The 15496-nt window shown below is 32.8% G+C and overlaps 1 protein-coding gene across 1 annotated transcript; it reads right to left on the bottom strand.

Moving 5' to 3' along the window:
* Nucleotides 1-10522: 10522 nt before the first annotated feature.
* On the bottom strand, nucleotides 10523-12293 carry LOC131630466 (uncharacterized). The gene is made up of 3 exons (XM_058901488.1): nucleotides 12194-12293; nucleotides 11721-12076; nucleotides 10523-10888 (listed from the first exon to the last, which is right to left on the bottom strand). The coding sequence occupies exons 1-3, from the start codon at nucleotides 12291-12293 to the stop codon at nucleotides 10523-10525; spliced, it is 822 nt and encodes a 273-aa protein (XP_058757471.1).
* Between the last annotated feature and the right edge of the window lie 3203 nt (nucleotides 12294-15496).

Here is a 15496-nt window from a genome sequence, read left to right as displayed (position 1 = left end):
TCATACGTGCACAACCTCAGAATCCCTCTCATTTCAATGTAAAATCGGCAACAACTACTTACCCTCTTCGACCTCGGGAGTGTCTCATTGTCATGTCTTATGGACCAACAACCATTCCCTGCTCTCATTGGCCTCGGGTGTTACACGATGTGCTTTTTAAATATTGTAAACAAAAAGTAGTGTACTTTCTGGTTTATGTGAGCATCATCGTAGTGTTAAATGATTTTGGAAAATATCATTTGATTCAGGGAGATTCAAAGTCCATCATAAGTTTGATATTCGTGTTAGAAGATTTTAAGAGGGGTCTTGGTGTGAGGCTTGTACAAAGATCTAATATAATGGAAAATTTTTAAAGTGTCAAGATACTAGATATACCCTTATTTGATAACGGGGACTAGAACAATTCTCTGTGTTCATTTATTTTTCAACCCTTTGTCCCCTAGAGTTCTTCCTGTAATTTTTCACAATAAACTTGTGAGCTTTTGTCGATTATATATATATATATATATATATATATATATATATATATATATATATATATATATATATATATAACACATTCATGCAAATTTTTCAAACAGATGAAACAAATGAATATACAAAGTAATCTTCATCATCTTCAATTTTTCTCTATGCATACACAAACCAATTATACATAATAATTTTTGTTGGGTGCCATCTAGATTCAGGTTTCTTAAGATTCAATTTAGGATTTGTAAAATCAATTGGGTTTAGATTACTTGGGGGGTTTCATTGATAAAACCAATTGGGTTTTCCCTCCAAGATCAATTGTGATTTGGAGGGGGGAATTTGGACCAAGATTTTGTAATTGGCATTCAGCCGATTGAAAGCTTTGAAGAAAGGGGTTTCTGTCAAATAAGTAGCGCAACCAGAGGATCAAATTGAAGATCTTAGGACACTTGATCTAGCTGAAGATCTAGTGAAAAGAATAAGATAGAATCAACATAAAATTAGCGATCTGGGGGTTTGAATTTCTATTTCTTTCCTGTATTCAACATTTTGCAAAGATTATTGAATATCTCAATTCCTTTTGGAATTGGGGTACGTACCCATAGTGAGGTCGATTGGGAAATTGTCTAAACAAATTCTTGTGTGTGTGTCTCTTCATAATTTATTCATGCATTAAAGAAGAAATTTTTCCACACTTTCTTTACAATTTGTGAACCCATTTAGTGTGCAATTTCCACATATAGATAATTCTTTTGGTGTTGAAATATTTCAACCTGTTTTTTGTTAAGAAAATTGCAATCTATAAACTTGCAATTGGATTTTCACATCAATAAATAAAAGGAAAAATTAGCTTGGTGTTTATTGCACACCAAGTGTTTGAAAAATTGTCATAGTCAATTTTTGTTTTTTAATTTCATAGGAAATTGATTATTGAAGTGTAAAAGTGTTTAAACACATTTTTGAAAAGCTTATTGATTTGTTTTCTCATCATTGTGGTACGCTAATTTCATTTTGTTACAATTTAATATGCATATCCGGTTCTTTCTATAATGGTTTGGGTTAAACGAGTGTCGATCCGGAACCACTTTCGCTTGCCATAGAAAATATTTTTGAAAACAGATTTTTAATTAAAGATTTTTTTTGGGATCTACTCACCCCCTATAGATCGTTGCCATCGGTTAACATGGGGCAGAATAAGAAATTCCAATATTCACCACAACCTAAATACCTTGAGCATTGGCAAGGTTGTAAAATATGTTCAACTTGTTTTTTTATCCATGCTATCTGCACAATGCAACCGTGCATGTAAAAAAAGCATGAAGACTCCACTTTCACCAAAATTCTCCCTCCTCTCGTTAAGATTAAACTTATTCAAAATAACATGAGTATTAATTCTTCTTTTCCTCACGTCGATAAAAGCCTCTTCACCAGGACCAAATTCGTACTCATAAACAAAACCTTGAAATCAGGATTGCATTTCCTCCTTCATCATCACCTTGTTTGGAGAAAGAGAACCCCGAAATGGTACAATAGGAATAAACAATTCCGTCAAAATGGAGCTTGGACCTATATTTCGGATATGAAAACCGACAGAAGCAAGGAGAATTAGTAGGGAGATAACATAAAATAGAGTGAGTTGTGAGGGCGAGGGGCTTCATAAAAAAAAGTTGCAGAAAATCACCCTAATTTAGAGTAAAGGGGCTCAAATGGATGTAAACAGGCCCTTGATTACAAAAATTATCCGAGGAAGTACGTCTCAAATGGAAAATATCAAATAATAAGTTAGGATAAGGCTTTTTATGCGTGCACTCAATACATAGTTGGAAGACTCTTATATAAGCCCATGACCCTGAATAAAACTGGGAAGTAGCAAGTTTTAAATGTTTTAGGATGGCTAGATCAAATTTAGAAAAATTAAAGGAAGTTGAAGTTATATTATTGTAAACAAGCACTCATAGAATAAATAATGCATTTGTCAAAAGAGTTGCATATTATCTTCTTCCATGGCACGAGAAGGACTAACAACTCCAAAGAATCGTTAACTGCAATGTTAACAACACTTAGGGAGGCCTAACTGCTTAGAGCCAAAGAAGTACCTACTACATTTGCGTCTACCCAGTCATACTCTGTTACTATTGGACGACGTGGAAGATTTAAGTATTCTAGCACCTCAATATCACTAGCCTTACGATTGTCATCCTACATGCAAAGCTGAATGAATCTCTTACGTGGTCCCTCCTTTACAAGTTAGCTCCTGTCTCCTCATTTGACAGGATGCGGGGGGGGGGGGGGGGCATTGGAACCTCAATACGATTTTTTATTCCAACAACATTTGATATAAAGGCGTATAATGACCCATAAAAAGAAGTTCTTTCCTCCAATGAATTCTCAAATACCCATTCTAACCCAGAATTGTCAAATAAGAATACGATTTTTGGCCCCTTGTGATCAATAATAAGAGAAGAGTGAGGAGAATCAGGGGATAATCCATATGCAATTTCCACTTTAGAATAACTCACTAAATTAACATTATTATCGCTCATCTTAGCAGAAAAATAGGAAATGTTAAGGGAGAAACTTGATTAGAAGGGTACCTGGTTATATGAGTGTTGAAAGTATTTGTGGGTAAATATTTTCGGTATATATCGTATCCACAGGGATTGGTTTAATATCACTGCAGTTCTATAGTTGATTATTTTGAGTGAGAAAAGTTAATTGGATTTGTTTTATGATTATAATACTATCAAATGTAAACAATAATTTAAATGCAAATAATGAACGTTTGTTAACGATTAAAGAAATATGTTGAGCTTTAGGGTTCATCAACCTATTCCTATACAATTTATCAATTATTTCACAATTGAACAATCTTTTGAATTACTATCTTCACTTATCCTCAAATATGATTCCATGTCTGCAAATCAAATTAGATAGACTTTTACCGGTATGAGATTCGATCTCTCCAAATATCAATATCGATAATAGTAATAAGGAACGATAATTATGAAAACTCAATCACAATTCCATCTCTGCAAATTGAGATTGAATCAATATAGTAACCCTGGGCAAAAGTTAGAATCTTTTCTTTCGATCAAAGACTCCGCGATAATTTAATATAAAAACAAGGTTTCTTATTGATAATAAATTCAAACAATTGTTCATAGGAAAGAATCAATGATATTGTATATTCATAGGTTAATTACTACCTTAAACTCAACAAGAGGAATTTAGCTCTCCATAGGCATGAAGAACAAACAAGTTTTCATGGATGGATTCCTCTTCATCAAGGGAATGTCTTCAATTGATGTTGAATTCTCTGTCGGATGTTGTTTGTTGTTCTGGATTAGGATTGCTCTCTTAATTTCGTTCACCAAGGATCTCCTTCTTATGAGGGCTAGGGCTTCTATTTATAATAATTTGTAACGCAGCCACCGCGTCTCGGCACGCAATGGCGCGGCGCGAACCCAAGGCAGAGAGTTTGGCGCGTCTCGCCCATTATTGGCGCGGCTCGCCCTTTAACTCTTCTTTCTTCTTTGTGACTCTTCCTCTCTAGAGCTCCACGCCTGCGTGTTTCTTCGTCTTTGCCTCTTAGCTTCAATATCTGCACAAATAACACCCAAAGTGATGCAAGTTGTTCTAAGATTAGCATCGAACCTCGAAAGTTCAATTCTAACTATAAAACCTTTAAAAATCATAAGATCTATTCACTTTTAGCTCAAAAGGTAGTTAATGTAACACATGAAAATACCATTAATTCACTCCTAACAAACTCTCCCCAACTTAGAGTTTTGTTTGTCCCTAAACAAAATTACTTACCTCAACAACACATACCAACAATCATGCATAAGTTTTTCAAAAAGGTTTTCAAGTGGTTCAATTCAGCAACCCGAGCGGATACTCCTCATCTCCCTGCAAATTTAGAACATATACATGAAACAGATTTTGAAAGAAAATTACCTCCAGAAGTTCAAAACACTACACAATTGCAATTGAATCAGCACTAATCACTCTCATCAAAAAGTATGATGAATAATAGAGGGGTTAAACACTCATCCAAACAATTAAATCAACAAAAATCCATATCATACGTTCACCATATTGTTAGCATCAAGTCATGTGGAATCTGAGAATTAGAAGGTCTTTCCAGGGTTGTAGTGTGGTTTAAGATTCAAAGAAAAGAAGACAAACGAGGGTTGTTCCTATTCTAGGGAAGCATCCGAATCATAACTCCTTTCCTTTTCCTTTATACCTTTGACTTTTTCACCACTTCTTCTTTTTCATTCGTAGCTCGATGTTTCTCTCTCTTTTTTTTATTATTTTTTTTTTTTATTTTTAACAATTGTTTTCTTTCAAACATTGTTTTTCTTTTGTTTCTTTTTTTTTTTCAAGCTACGAATTTCTTTCGTTCTTTGTAAATCACCACTTACATACTTACTCTTCTTTTGAATATGATTCTCCCCAACTTGAAGATCAACCTGTATTTGGATTATATGAATGCTCCCCTACTTTCTATGAAGATCAAAAAGAAAACACATCACCAAATTTTGTGGTTGATGGTCTACAACAAAATTTTTTATTGAGATCAATACTCACCAGGTTTTTCCTTGGTGTATATGATGAAATTTACCTTGACCTCAGGCTCAAAGAATGGTTAGCAAAGGATCACACTCTCACCGAAGAAAATAAGTTTTAAGATGAAGTCAACTCAAAGAAACTCTCAGATTCAAACAAATGCCTAAATCACTTCCACAGATTTCCACAAACGATGCGACAGATGGTTTAGCATGATACAAACAAGTTGAAATAATTGATGGTCTCCTGCATATAGTAAACATTGGAAAGCTTTCCTCACAATGGTTAAGGCTAAGCCGATTCAACAAAATAGTGTACCATAAAGAACTTCTGCCAAGTATTTACTAACAACCTATGTTTCATGCACACAGTAGAAGTTTGAGTTTGAAAATTCATACCTGCTTTGTCACTTTATTGAAAAAGAAAGTGAACTAAAAATTTTTCAAAAAAAAAAAAATTACTTCACTCACTACCGCTTTCACGCATGTTGCTCCATTGTTGGTACTTTGCTTGAGGTTTTCATTATGATGTGGAACTACTCACTCTAAATTGGGAATAAAAGAAACAATAAACAAAAATTGAAAAATGTAAAAGAGTAAATCCACCCCCAAACTTGAACTAAACATTGACCTCAATGTTTCAGAACAAGCCCGGGAGGGTTGACTCACAAAGGGTATTGCCATATCAATTGCTTCTTCCTAGCTTTCACCAGAAAGGTCCCCTTATTATTTCCTGAAATAAAAATAAACAAAACAAAATAAAACATTAGAAGTGTGGGTTACCTCCCACGAAGTGCCTCGTTTAACATCGCATGGCTTGACGGTTCATGGTTGAATCATCAACCATTGTCTCGTTTCCTTGGTACTTTTCTTACCAATGTGAAACCCCAAAAGTATTTAATGTTTGCTTGTTTGGTTTCTTCATCCTTAATTCTTACCACTTCAACTCGCGATCTCTCTTCCTTCATTTGTTTTGTCCTCTCCTCAAGAGAGATAACCTCCTTATCCATTAATTTCTTCGTTTGTGAGAACCTATCCTTGGTGGATTTGACACATTTTGGCTTTAACTCTAAACCTTCTAAAAATGGGATGGTGATTTGCAAACGGCTAAACATTTCCATTGGTCGAAAGCAATGACTCTCCTTCCCTTCTTTATTAGGAACTTGTGGAGGAATTAATTCCAACGAGAGTTTATGCTCATTTGCATTACTACTCTTCTTCAACTCTAAGTCCACCGTATTCTCTTTTGAAAAAGTTTCAACTTTTGAAGTTTCTAACTCATTCACAACTTCTTTGATTATATCCTCCTTTTTTGTTCCTTCGACTAACACATCATCTACTTTTTTAGGAGGTCTTGGATAAGGTAGCTTCATTGAGGGCTCATACTCAACTTCTATATTTTTCCTGATGTTTATATGCTCTATATTATCTTTTTCAACAACATCTTCCTTGTCATCAACTTCCTCCTCCACTCTCTTCTTTCCAACATCCTCACCAATCACTTTTACACTCCTTATAGAAGTAGTATTGCAAGTTTCTACACAAGTCGTAGGGTTTTGAAAAGTTGGGATTTGACTCACGTTTTGCTCGGTTAAGAATTGGGTAAATTGAACATCTCGCGTTTCCCGGTTTTGTTGAATGGATAAAGAGAGTTGCATGAATTGATTCATGGTTTCCTCTAACTCAGTGGGTCCTCTTAGATAACCTTGATTATAATGTGAAAGCCCTTGTTTATTTGTCATTGACATTTGTATGAACTGATTCATGGTCTCTTCCAACTTAGATTGTCCTCCTTGTTGTTGTGGCGACGGTTGAGTGTAAGGTTGAAAGGCTTGTTGTTGATATTCATGGTTAGCCATATGATACTCCATCGTATCTTCCGGTGTGCCCCATCCGCTATCATAAAATTCACTAACTTGAGGTGTGAACTGTGACACACTTTGAAGGAGGTACTCCATTTGTTGGAATAGGATCTCGTTATGAGCATGAATCCCGGCATTTATGTTTGGGTCAAACATTCCGACAAACAAAAATCTACAAAACTAGCACACAAGTGAAATAACAAGATAAATAATAATAATAATAATAATAATAATAATAATAATAATAATAATACTAAAATTAAAAGAAATTAAAATTAAAATTAAAAGATTATTGCAATAACAAAATCTAAAATAAAGTAACTAACTAAAAATCTAAAATAAAGGAACTAAACTAAAAATCTAAATTTAAGTAACTAAACAAAAAAAATCTAAAAATAAGTAACTAAACAAAAAAAAATCTAAAAATAAGTAAATATCTAAAAATAATATAACTAAAAATAAGGAAATAACTCAAAATAAAAAACTATTGCAATGCGTGCAATATTGACACCAATCCCCGGCAACGGCGCCAATTTGTTGAAAGTATTTGTGGGTAAATATTTTCGGTATATATCGTATCCAAGGGATTGGTTTAATATCACTGCCGTTCTATAGTTGATTATTTTGAGTGAGAAAAGTTAATTGGATTTGTTTTATGATTATAATACTATCAAATGTAAACATAATTTAAATGCAAATAATGAACGTTTGTTAACGATTAAAGAAATATGTTGAGCTTTAGGGTTCATCAACCTATTCCTATACAATTTATCAATTAATTCACAACTGAACAATCTTTTGAATTACTATCTTCACTTATCCTCAAATATGATTCCATGTCTGCAAATCAAATTAGATAGACTTTTACCGGTATGAGATTCGATCTCTCCAAATATCAATATCGATAATAGTAATAAGGAACGATAATTATGAAAACTCAATCACAATTCCATCTCTGCAAATTGAGATTGAATCAATATAGTAACCTAGGGCAAAAGTTAGAATCTTTTCTTTCGATCAAAGACTCCACGATAATTTAATATAAAAACAAGGTTTCTTATTGATAATAAATTCAAACAATTGTTCATAGGAAAGAATCAATGATATTGTATATTCATAGGTTAATTACTACCTTAAACTCAACAAGAGGAATTTAGCTCTCCATAGGCATGAAGAACAAACAAGTTTTCATGGATGGATTCCTCTTCATCAAGGGAATGTCTTCAATTGATGTTGAATTCTCCGTCGGATGTTGTTTGTTGTTCTGGATTAGGATTGCTCTCTTAATTTCGTTCACCAAGGATCTCCTTCTTATGAGGGCTAGGGCTTCTATTTATAATAATTTGTAACGCAGCCACCGCGTCTCGGCACGCAATGGCGCGACGCGAACCCAAGGCAGAGAGTTTGGCGTGTCTCGCCCATTATTGGCGCAGCTCGCCCTTTAACTCTTCTTTCTTCTTTGTGACTCTTCCTCTCTAGAGCTCCACGCCTGCGTGTTTCTTCGTCTTTGCCTCTTAGCTTCAATATCTGCACAAATAACACCCAAAGTGATGCAAGTTGTTCTAAGATTAGCATCGAACCTCGAAAGTTCAATTCTAACTATAAAACCCTTAAAAATCATAAGATCTATTCACTTTTAGCTCAAAAGGTAGTTAATGTAACACATGAAAATACCATTAATTCACTCCTAACAATGAGATTGTCGAACTAGGAGAAATGGGATGACACAAGCTTTAAAAGGAAGCACTTAATCGCTTCTAGTGATGCCCACGAGAAGAAAGGAACAGAGACATTTTCTAGAAATTAACTGAAAGCTTGTAAAAAATTCCAATTACTCAACTCGCTCTATTTATAAGCAGTAATAACTGAATGATCAAGACCGACTATGAACATGGATCACAAGATTAATGGCTAGACTTCCACTTATGGATACACACCAACTCGAGTGCACTTAAGTACTCTCAAAACCGTGCAACACCCTAGTTGGTCATGCCACTACACGTGTCATGAAAGGGTAGCAAAGTGTTTCATCGATGAGAGAACATTAAAAACACATGTTCCCCATTGCTTCTTTTTAAAAAGCGATCCAAAGCGATTGTGTTCTATTCCATATCGGAACACAACATGGAGGCCGTTCAACAATACTTAAGGCTTTCTCCGGCTCCTTCAGTGTTGGACAAGCCTTGAGGGAAACTGTTATGGATCGGCCTAAAGGCACAATCCATCTCAAGCTCACTCTACTCGACCCAATATATAAATACAGTACACATGCTAAGAGCAAGGTACAATCTCTGATCTCCACTTTCACTATACTCATCTTGAATCTTAAACTGACTTGCGCGTTGGATTGTTAATCATGCAAGTCCATTCCACACCACCGTAAAGAAAATCAGAGACATTATTAAAGATCAACAATTATTCAACTGTCTTCAATTCTGATTTCTTTGTGGAGATAGAGCTTTTATTTTTGGTTCATGGACATAACAGTCTCTAATGCTTATTTTGAAGAAAAATTTAGGATTTTGCGTGGCTACGAGATTGAGAAGCAGTATAATCACAAGGTAATGGTAAAAATGAAAGTTAAGGATAGAAAATGATGGTGGGTTGTTAGATGATGATGATGCTTGGTTAAAATTCTGTCTTTGGCCCTTAAAGAGGGGTGTGCCTATAAACACTCTTATGATTAAGTTTGTAACGATCGTAAGTGTAGAATTTAGAATTTTAAAATAGTTTATACCTTGAGAGATGGTGATGTGAGACTTATATAACCTGGAAGATGTGATCATTGGCGGGGGCTAGTGAATATAAAACACCAATTATCTTAAATAATGTTTTTGTGACTTAACTTGTGGTTAGATGTTAGAATTATAACATGCCTTTTGAAAATTTGTTTAAGAGATACGACACTACATTATACAGTCTAAATGTATATTTGATTCTATTTATGGAGGAATCATATTTGATTTGATTTTTAAGGTGTAGAATTGATCTTTGCATGTTTTTAAGTTGTTAAAAGTTAAACTTGATTTTGTTTTTCAAATTGATTTTAAATTGTAACTAAGATTTTTAGCTTATAGATTCTACAGTTATGTAATAAAATTTTTTGTCTACTTACTTTTACCATAATTGATCCTGTACATAAATTATTTATTTTAAGCTGATTTTTAGATAAACTAATTTATTTAAAATTAATTTATTAATGCATAAGCAAACACACACTAAGACTTTATTCGTGAGTTTGAAGCGAAGGGATATGGAAAGGGCTTAAAAAAAAAGCATATTTGAAGAGGAAAAAAATTATCTTTGAAATGACATTTTTATATAAAATGATAAATAAATATTCCTTATCAATATATATTTAATATTTAAAATATTATAACATCAAATATTATATTTGAAGAATCTAAGACAAAACTCTCCAAAATAGTACAATTTTTTAGTTCTATAAAATTGAGAATTCCATACTATGAATAAAAGATAAATCATCAACGTTCTCCAAAAAAAAAAAAAAAAAAGCTAATTTGACAAATTTCACACGACAGAAGTTCAACCTTTTTTTCCTTTGTTAACATACTCATCTTCTCAGCTTCCCCATTTTCCTCGGCTTTATTTTTTTAATTATGTTGCACTTACGTCATTATCAACCACCGTCTCAACAAGTTGCTCATCACTTTTAGGTTCATTTATACTTTTATCAACCATCGGGGTATCATCAGTATCAGCGGCCTTCATATTCCCAAATTTTTCACTTTTTTTGTTGCTCTGGAAAATCTCTCTATTTTCTCTAGCTTCCTTTGTCTTGTGCTTCTTACCATTAAGATGAGCATTCAAGCCACTCTTACTTGTGGCTTTAATCCCACACAGTGCACAATCCCACTCCTGCTTCTGTTTTTTCTTCAAATCTAATACAGAAGGCCCAGTCTCCGAAGTAGGCATTGGTGCTGCTTTTCGCTTTGCATTAAAAAGTTCGGGGTCTGGCCTAGCCTGCATTGACATCAATTTGAGACAATAAAATTTGACAGCTTTTTAAATAAGTGAAACAAATCACAAACATGGATAATATATAAACTGTTAGATTAGGTTAATAGATATATCATGTATTGTAACTCATTGTTCATTTACACAATTTTATTGCCAACAAATTTAATTGTGATTAATCTTGATTTTCAAGTGTTCAAATTTAATGTTGTTAGAAGGTTCGCAATCTTGATTAATAGTAATGTTTAAATTTGTAATTAATTAAATTCAATTTATGATTGATAATTTATCTAACTTTGATATACTCATTAACATAAAGATAATGAAATTTAAAAGAAAAAAAAGAGATATCATCAAAAGAGGTTAACAAAACATAACAAGAGAATGGGAAAAAGCAGGGCCGGTCCAACATAATGTATCGATTACTATCATTAAATTTCAACTACTATCATTAAAATATTTTTTTCAACTACTATCATTAAAATATTTAATTTTTAGAAAAAATTCTAAGATATTTTTACAATTAACTTTTTTTGTATCGATTATGAAACTAATGTTAAAATTTGTAGTTAAATATAATATAGTAAAAATATGACTTTTTTTTTTTTCATCCAGCAACCAGATTCGAACCCAAGATCAAATAGATAAGGAGGTGTTCAATAACCAACTAAGCCAAACAAGCAGTTTAATAGAAAATTCGCTATACTCATGATATATTAAAATTACTTTTTGAGGCCTAAATACCCTTTAAGAAAAATATTTTTTTCTGAGGCCCAAGGCAAGGGCCTAGCCCGCCTTACCCTTGGGCCGGCCCTGGGAAAAAGTTATGAAAACTGACCAGCACTATAACTTTGTCCTTGTCACTTATCTCTGGAGAAGGGCTGATTGCCGTAGAAGGCAGAAACAAAGTTGGTTGCCACGAAGGCGAACCCATTTGAGCAGAGCCCATTTGAGCAACAACAACAGAGTTCATCACAGTTGGATTTGAACATTGTGACACTAGTCCCCGTCCCTGAATATTCAACGGCCCCTGCATTGAAATCCCCAATTCTCTTTCAATTGCAAGTTCCCTCCTCACTTCTTCCTCCAACTCCATCCGTCGCAATAATTCTCGGCGGATTTGCTCCTTCTCAACTGCTCGTTGCAGTGCCGCCTCGCCGGTTAACGGTCGGAGGCCAGAAAAACCCCCATCCACTGAAAAACAACATCAACGATAAATATTAGTATATTACTAGATATAAAAATATTAGGTTTATTTTATTTGGTTTAAATGCATGATGTTGAAGCAAAATGGTTTTTAGAGTGACTTACTTTGAAGTGATGGATCAGGGAGAGATGTGGCCGGGGAAAGAGGAGAATGCGATGTTGTTGTTGGTTTGACATTGTCGATGGCACGAAACTTGAACTCCATTGAAGAAAAACTTGAAACTTGAAATAGTGATTATTATTATTATTATTACGAGAATGATGAGAGCTACACAGAAACACAGCTTGATATTTAAAGGAAAAAACAGAAGCGGGAAGAATGGAATTGACATGCAGTACTTGAGCGCGTTGGTTAGAAGCATAAGGTAAGAATTTAAAATATTACTACTTTCACCAATTCATTTTTTATTTTCTATAATTATTTATTGTAATAGTTTTTTTCTTTTAATCTTTTTCTACCAAAAGCGAAAATTCAATTCTTTTAATCTTTTTCTATTTTTTTGTATTATTATTTTTCTATATAAATAAATTTATTAATAGGAGTATTTCTTCAAAATAAAATAAAAATAAACATAATTCATATTTTCAAAAATAGAATATAAATAAATTTGAACAAATTCTCTTAATCTTATGGAATATTATTAAAATATTTTTTTTATTGTATTCCCTGTCATATGATATTAACTATTTTAGAGTCTAAATTTATTCAAATAATAAATTTTATATATTTTACAGATTGTTTATTATTTTATATATAAAAAATATTCATTGTTTCGTTTCAATATGTATATTAGATATTAAGTAATAGGGATATTATTTATGCTGCCAATTGATTAACATTGGCGTCTATTTAAATTAAATAAAAATAAAAAACTAAAGATTAAAATTAATTTTTTATATTATTATCTAGTATAAGAGACAAATCGAAAAAAGTTAATTTGTTTATATATACTCTAGAGAATGTGACTTCTCCTTTTTGACTTCCTCTCCTACACTGTTATGGATAGGGACACGTTACTCCCCATGTTTCAATAAATGGACGAGTAGTACAGGAAATATACAATATAATTAAAAAATGGGCGCATATTGTGATTAACGGGCGCACACAACAATAGTTATGCACCTAGAGGTACTATTTTGGGCGATGTGTACTATCTGCTCGCTTTTGGTGAATCATGCATCCCATCTTATATAACCTTTGTAAATATACTAGTACACAATCCCTCAAGCAAGCATGAGAACTAGTAAAGACAAAGTGATATTATAAGATATATATTTATAATATTCTAAGAGATAATATAAGATATTTATACAATTTTATTATAACAGTTAATAAGATATGTTTTGAGATTTGTTATGGATTTGTTGGGTTTTATCTTCTGTTATTACAATGTGAAAATATTAGAGTTTAGATCAAAAGGGAGAAACAAGGTTTTAGGAAATTCTAAGGGGAAGACTTAGAAATGCAAGGGGTTTTGGGCTACCATTGAAGTTATCTAAGGGGACTGAGAAATACATCTAAACACCTTGGATTTAAGTGATTCTTATATTGAGAGTTGGAGAGATTGAGAAATACTTGGATAGAAAATAGGACTTGTTGGTGAGAATTTGGAAGACTATTTTCGTGTAACTAGTTTGTAAACTCTTGTAACAATTTTTGAAGCATAGTGAATTGGAGAGCATCTCTCTCCCCCAAATATAATAATTTGATCGAACTAGGTAAACAAACCTTTTGCGTTTTTCACCTTATTTTATATTCTTATGTAAAGTTAATTCATTGTTTATTTATTATTATTGTTGAAGGCCATTTATGTTAGCTTCTACTGTTCTTTGTCCCTTCACATAAAATTCCTTGATGTGAATTGAACTTTATCATTTTCACTACAGTGAGTGCCACAGGTCCCGTGGTCTACCTTTGTGAGGAGTATGCAAATTGTGTGCTTTGCTAGACACTTTAGCATCGCGGAAGCCCTTCCCATCTTGCAGAACTTCCTACGCAAACTAAAGTTTCCTTCAAACCTAAAAATATTATTTCAACTTCTAGACCACTTCAGTGATTACATATGGACTTATTTGGTCCATCAATAACTAGAAGTTTTGGTGGAAATATATACACTTTGGCAATTGTTGATGATTGTTCTAGATTCACTTGGACTTTATTTTTAGCATATAAATATGATGCTTTTAATTCCTTTAAAAAGTATGCATAAATAGTGCAAAATGAGAAATCTTTGAAGATTGCTTCAATTCAAAGTGATCATGGTGAATAATTCCTTCAAACCTAAAAATGTTGTTTCAACTTCTAGACCACTTTAATTATTACATGTGGATTTATTTGGTCCATCAAGAGCTCGAAGTTTTGGTGAAATGTCTATGCCTTAGTAATCATTGATGAGTATTCTAGATTCACTTGGGCTTTAATTTTAGCACATAAACATGATGCTTTTAATTCCTTTAAAAAGTATGCAAAAATAGTGCAAAATGAGAAATCTTTGAAAATTGCTTCAATTCGAAGTGATCATGGTGAAGAATTTCAAAATGCCTCAATTGAAGGTTTTTACGACAAATATGGCATATCACGCAACTTTCCAGCACCAAGAACACCACAATAAAATGGTGTTGTAGAAACAAAGAATAGATCATTGGAAGAATTAACAAGAACCATGCTAAATGAAACAAACTTTTCAAAGTACTTTTGGACAGACGCGGTAAGTAAAGCTTGCTATGTAAGTAACTGTGTTTTGGTAAGACCTATTCTCAAGAAAACTCCTCATGAATTATATAAAGGCAAAGAGTTCAATATTGCTCAACTTCACATCTTTGAATGCAAATATTTAGTTTTGAACAATGGTAAAGATAATCTTGGAAAATTTGATGCTAAATATGAATATATTTTCCTTGGTTATTCTCTCTCTAGTAAGGCTTATAGAATTTTCAATAAAATAACCTTTAATATTGAAGAATCTATTCATGTATCTTTTGATTAAACTAACTCCTTCAAGGAGGATAAAGTTTTTTATATTGATGAAGATGATGGGTCACCTTCTACCCAAGTCGCAAGAAAAATAACATATTGTTCACATAATCAACCGAGCAAGACTGAATTTTGTAGTTCACATTGTTTTAACTAGTCAATCTAATATTTACCTATAAGTATTATATTTGTAAATTTTTTGAAAAATATAGTCAATCAAACAAATTTTTCTAATCAATTTTATTCTTTTATCATTAATTTTTTACTTAACTTTATGCACTTTCTTAGTTTCGTAGCTCAAACCACTCAAAAATGTGTGCTTAACATGTAGACCAAGTGACTCCAAACACAAGAGGGGAGAGAGTGAATCGTGATCTTTGAAATTCTAAAAATCGATTTATAAAAGCTTCATTGATTAAAAAACATTTATGTTA

This window comes from Vicia villosa, linkage group LG1, assembly GCF_029867415.1.
Source record: "Vicia villosa cultivar HV-30 ecotype Madison, WI linkage group LG1, Vvil1.0, whole genome shotgun sequence".
Taxonomy (NCBI): domain Eukaryota; kingdom Viridiplantae; phylum Streptophyta; class Magnoliopsida; order Fabales; family Fabaceae; genus Vicia; species Vicia villosa.
The sequence above is the reverse complement of the archived record's forward strand: the minus strand, read 5'-3'. Positions and strand labels throughout refer to the sequence as shown.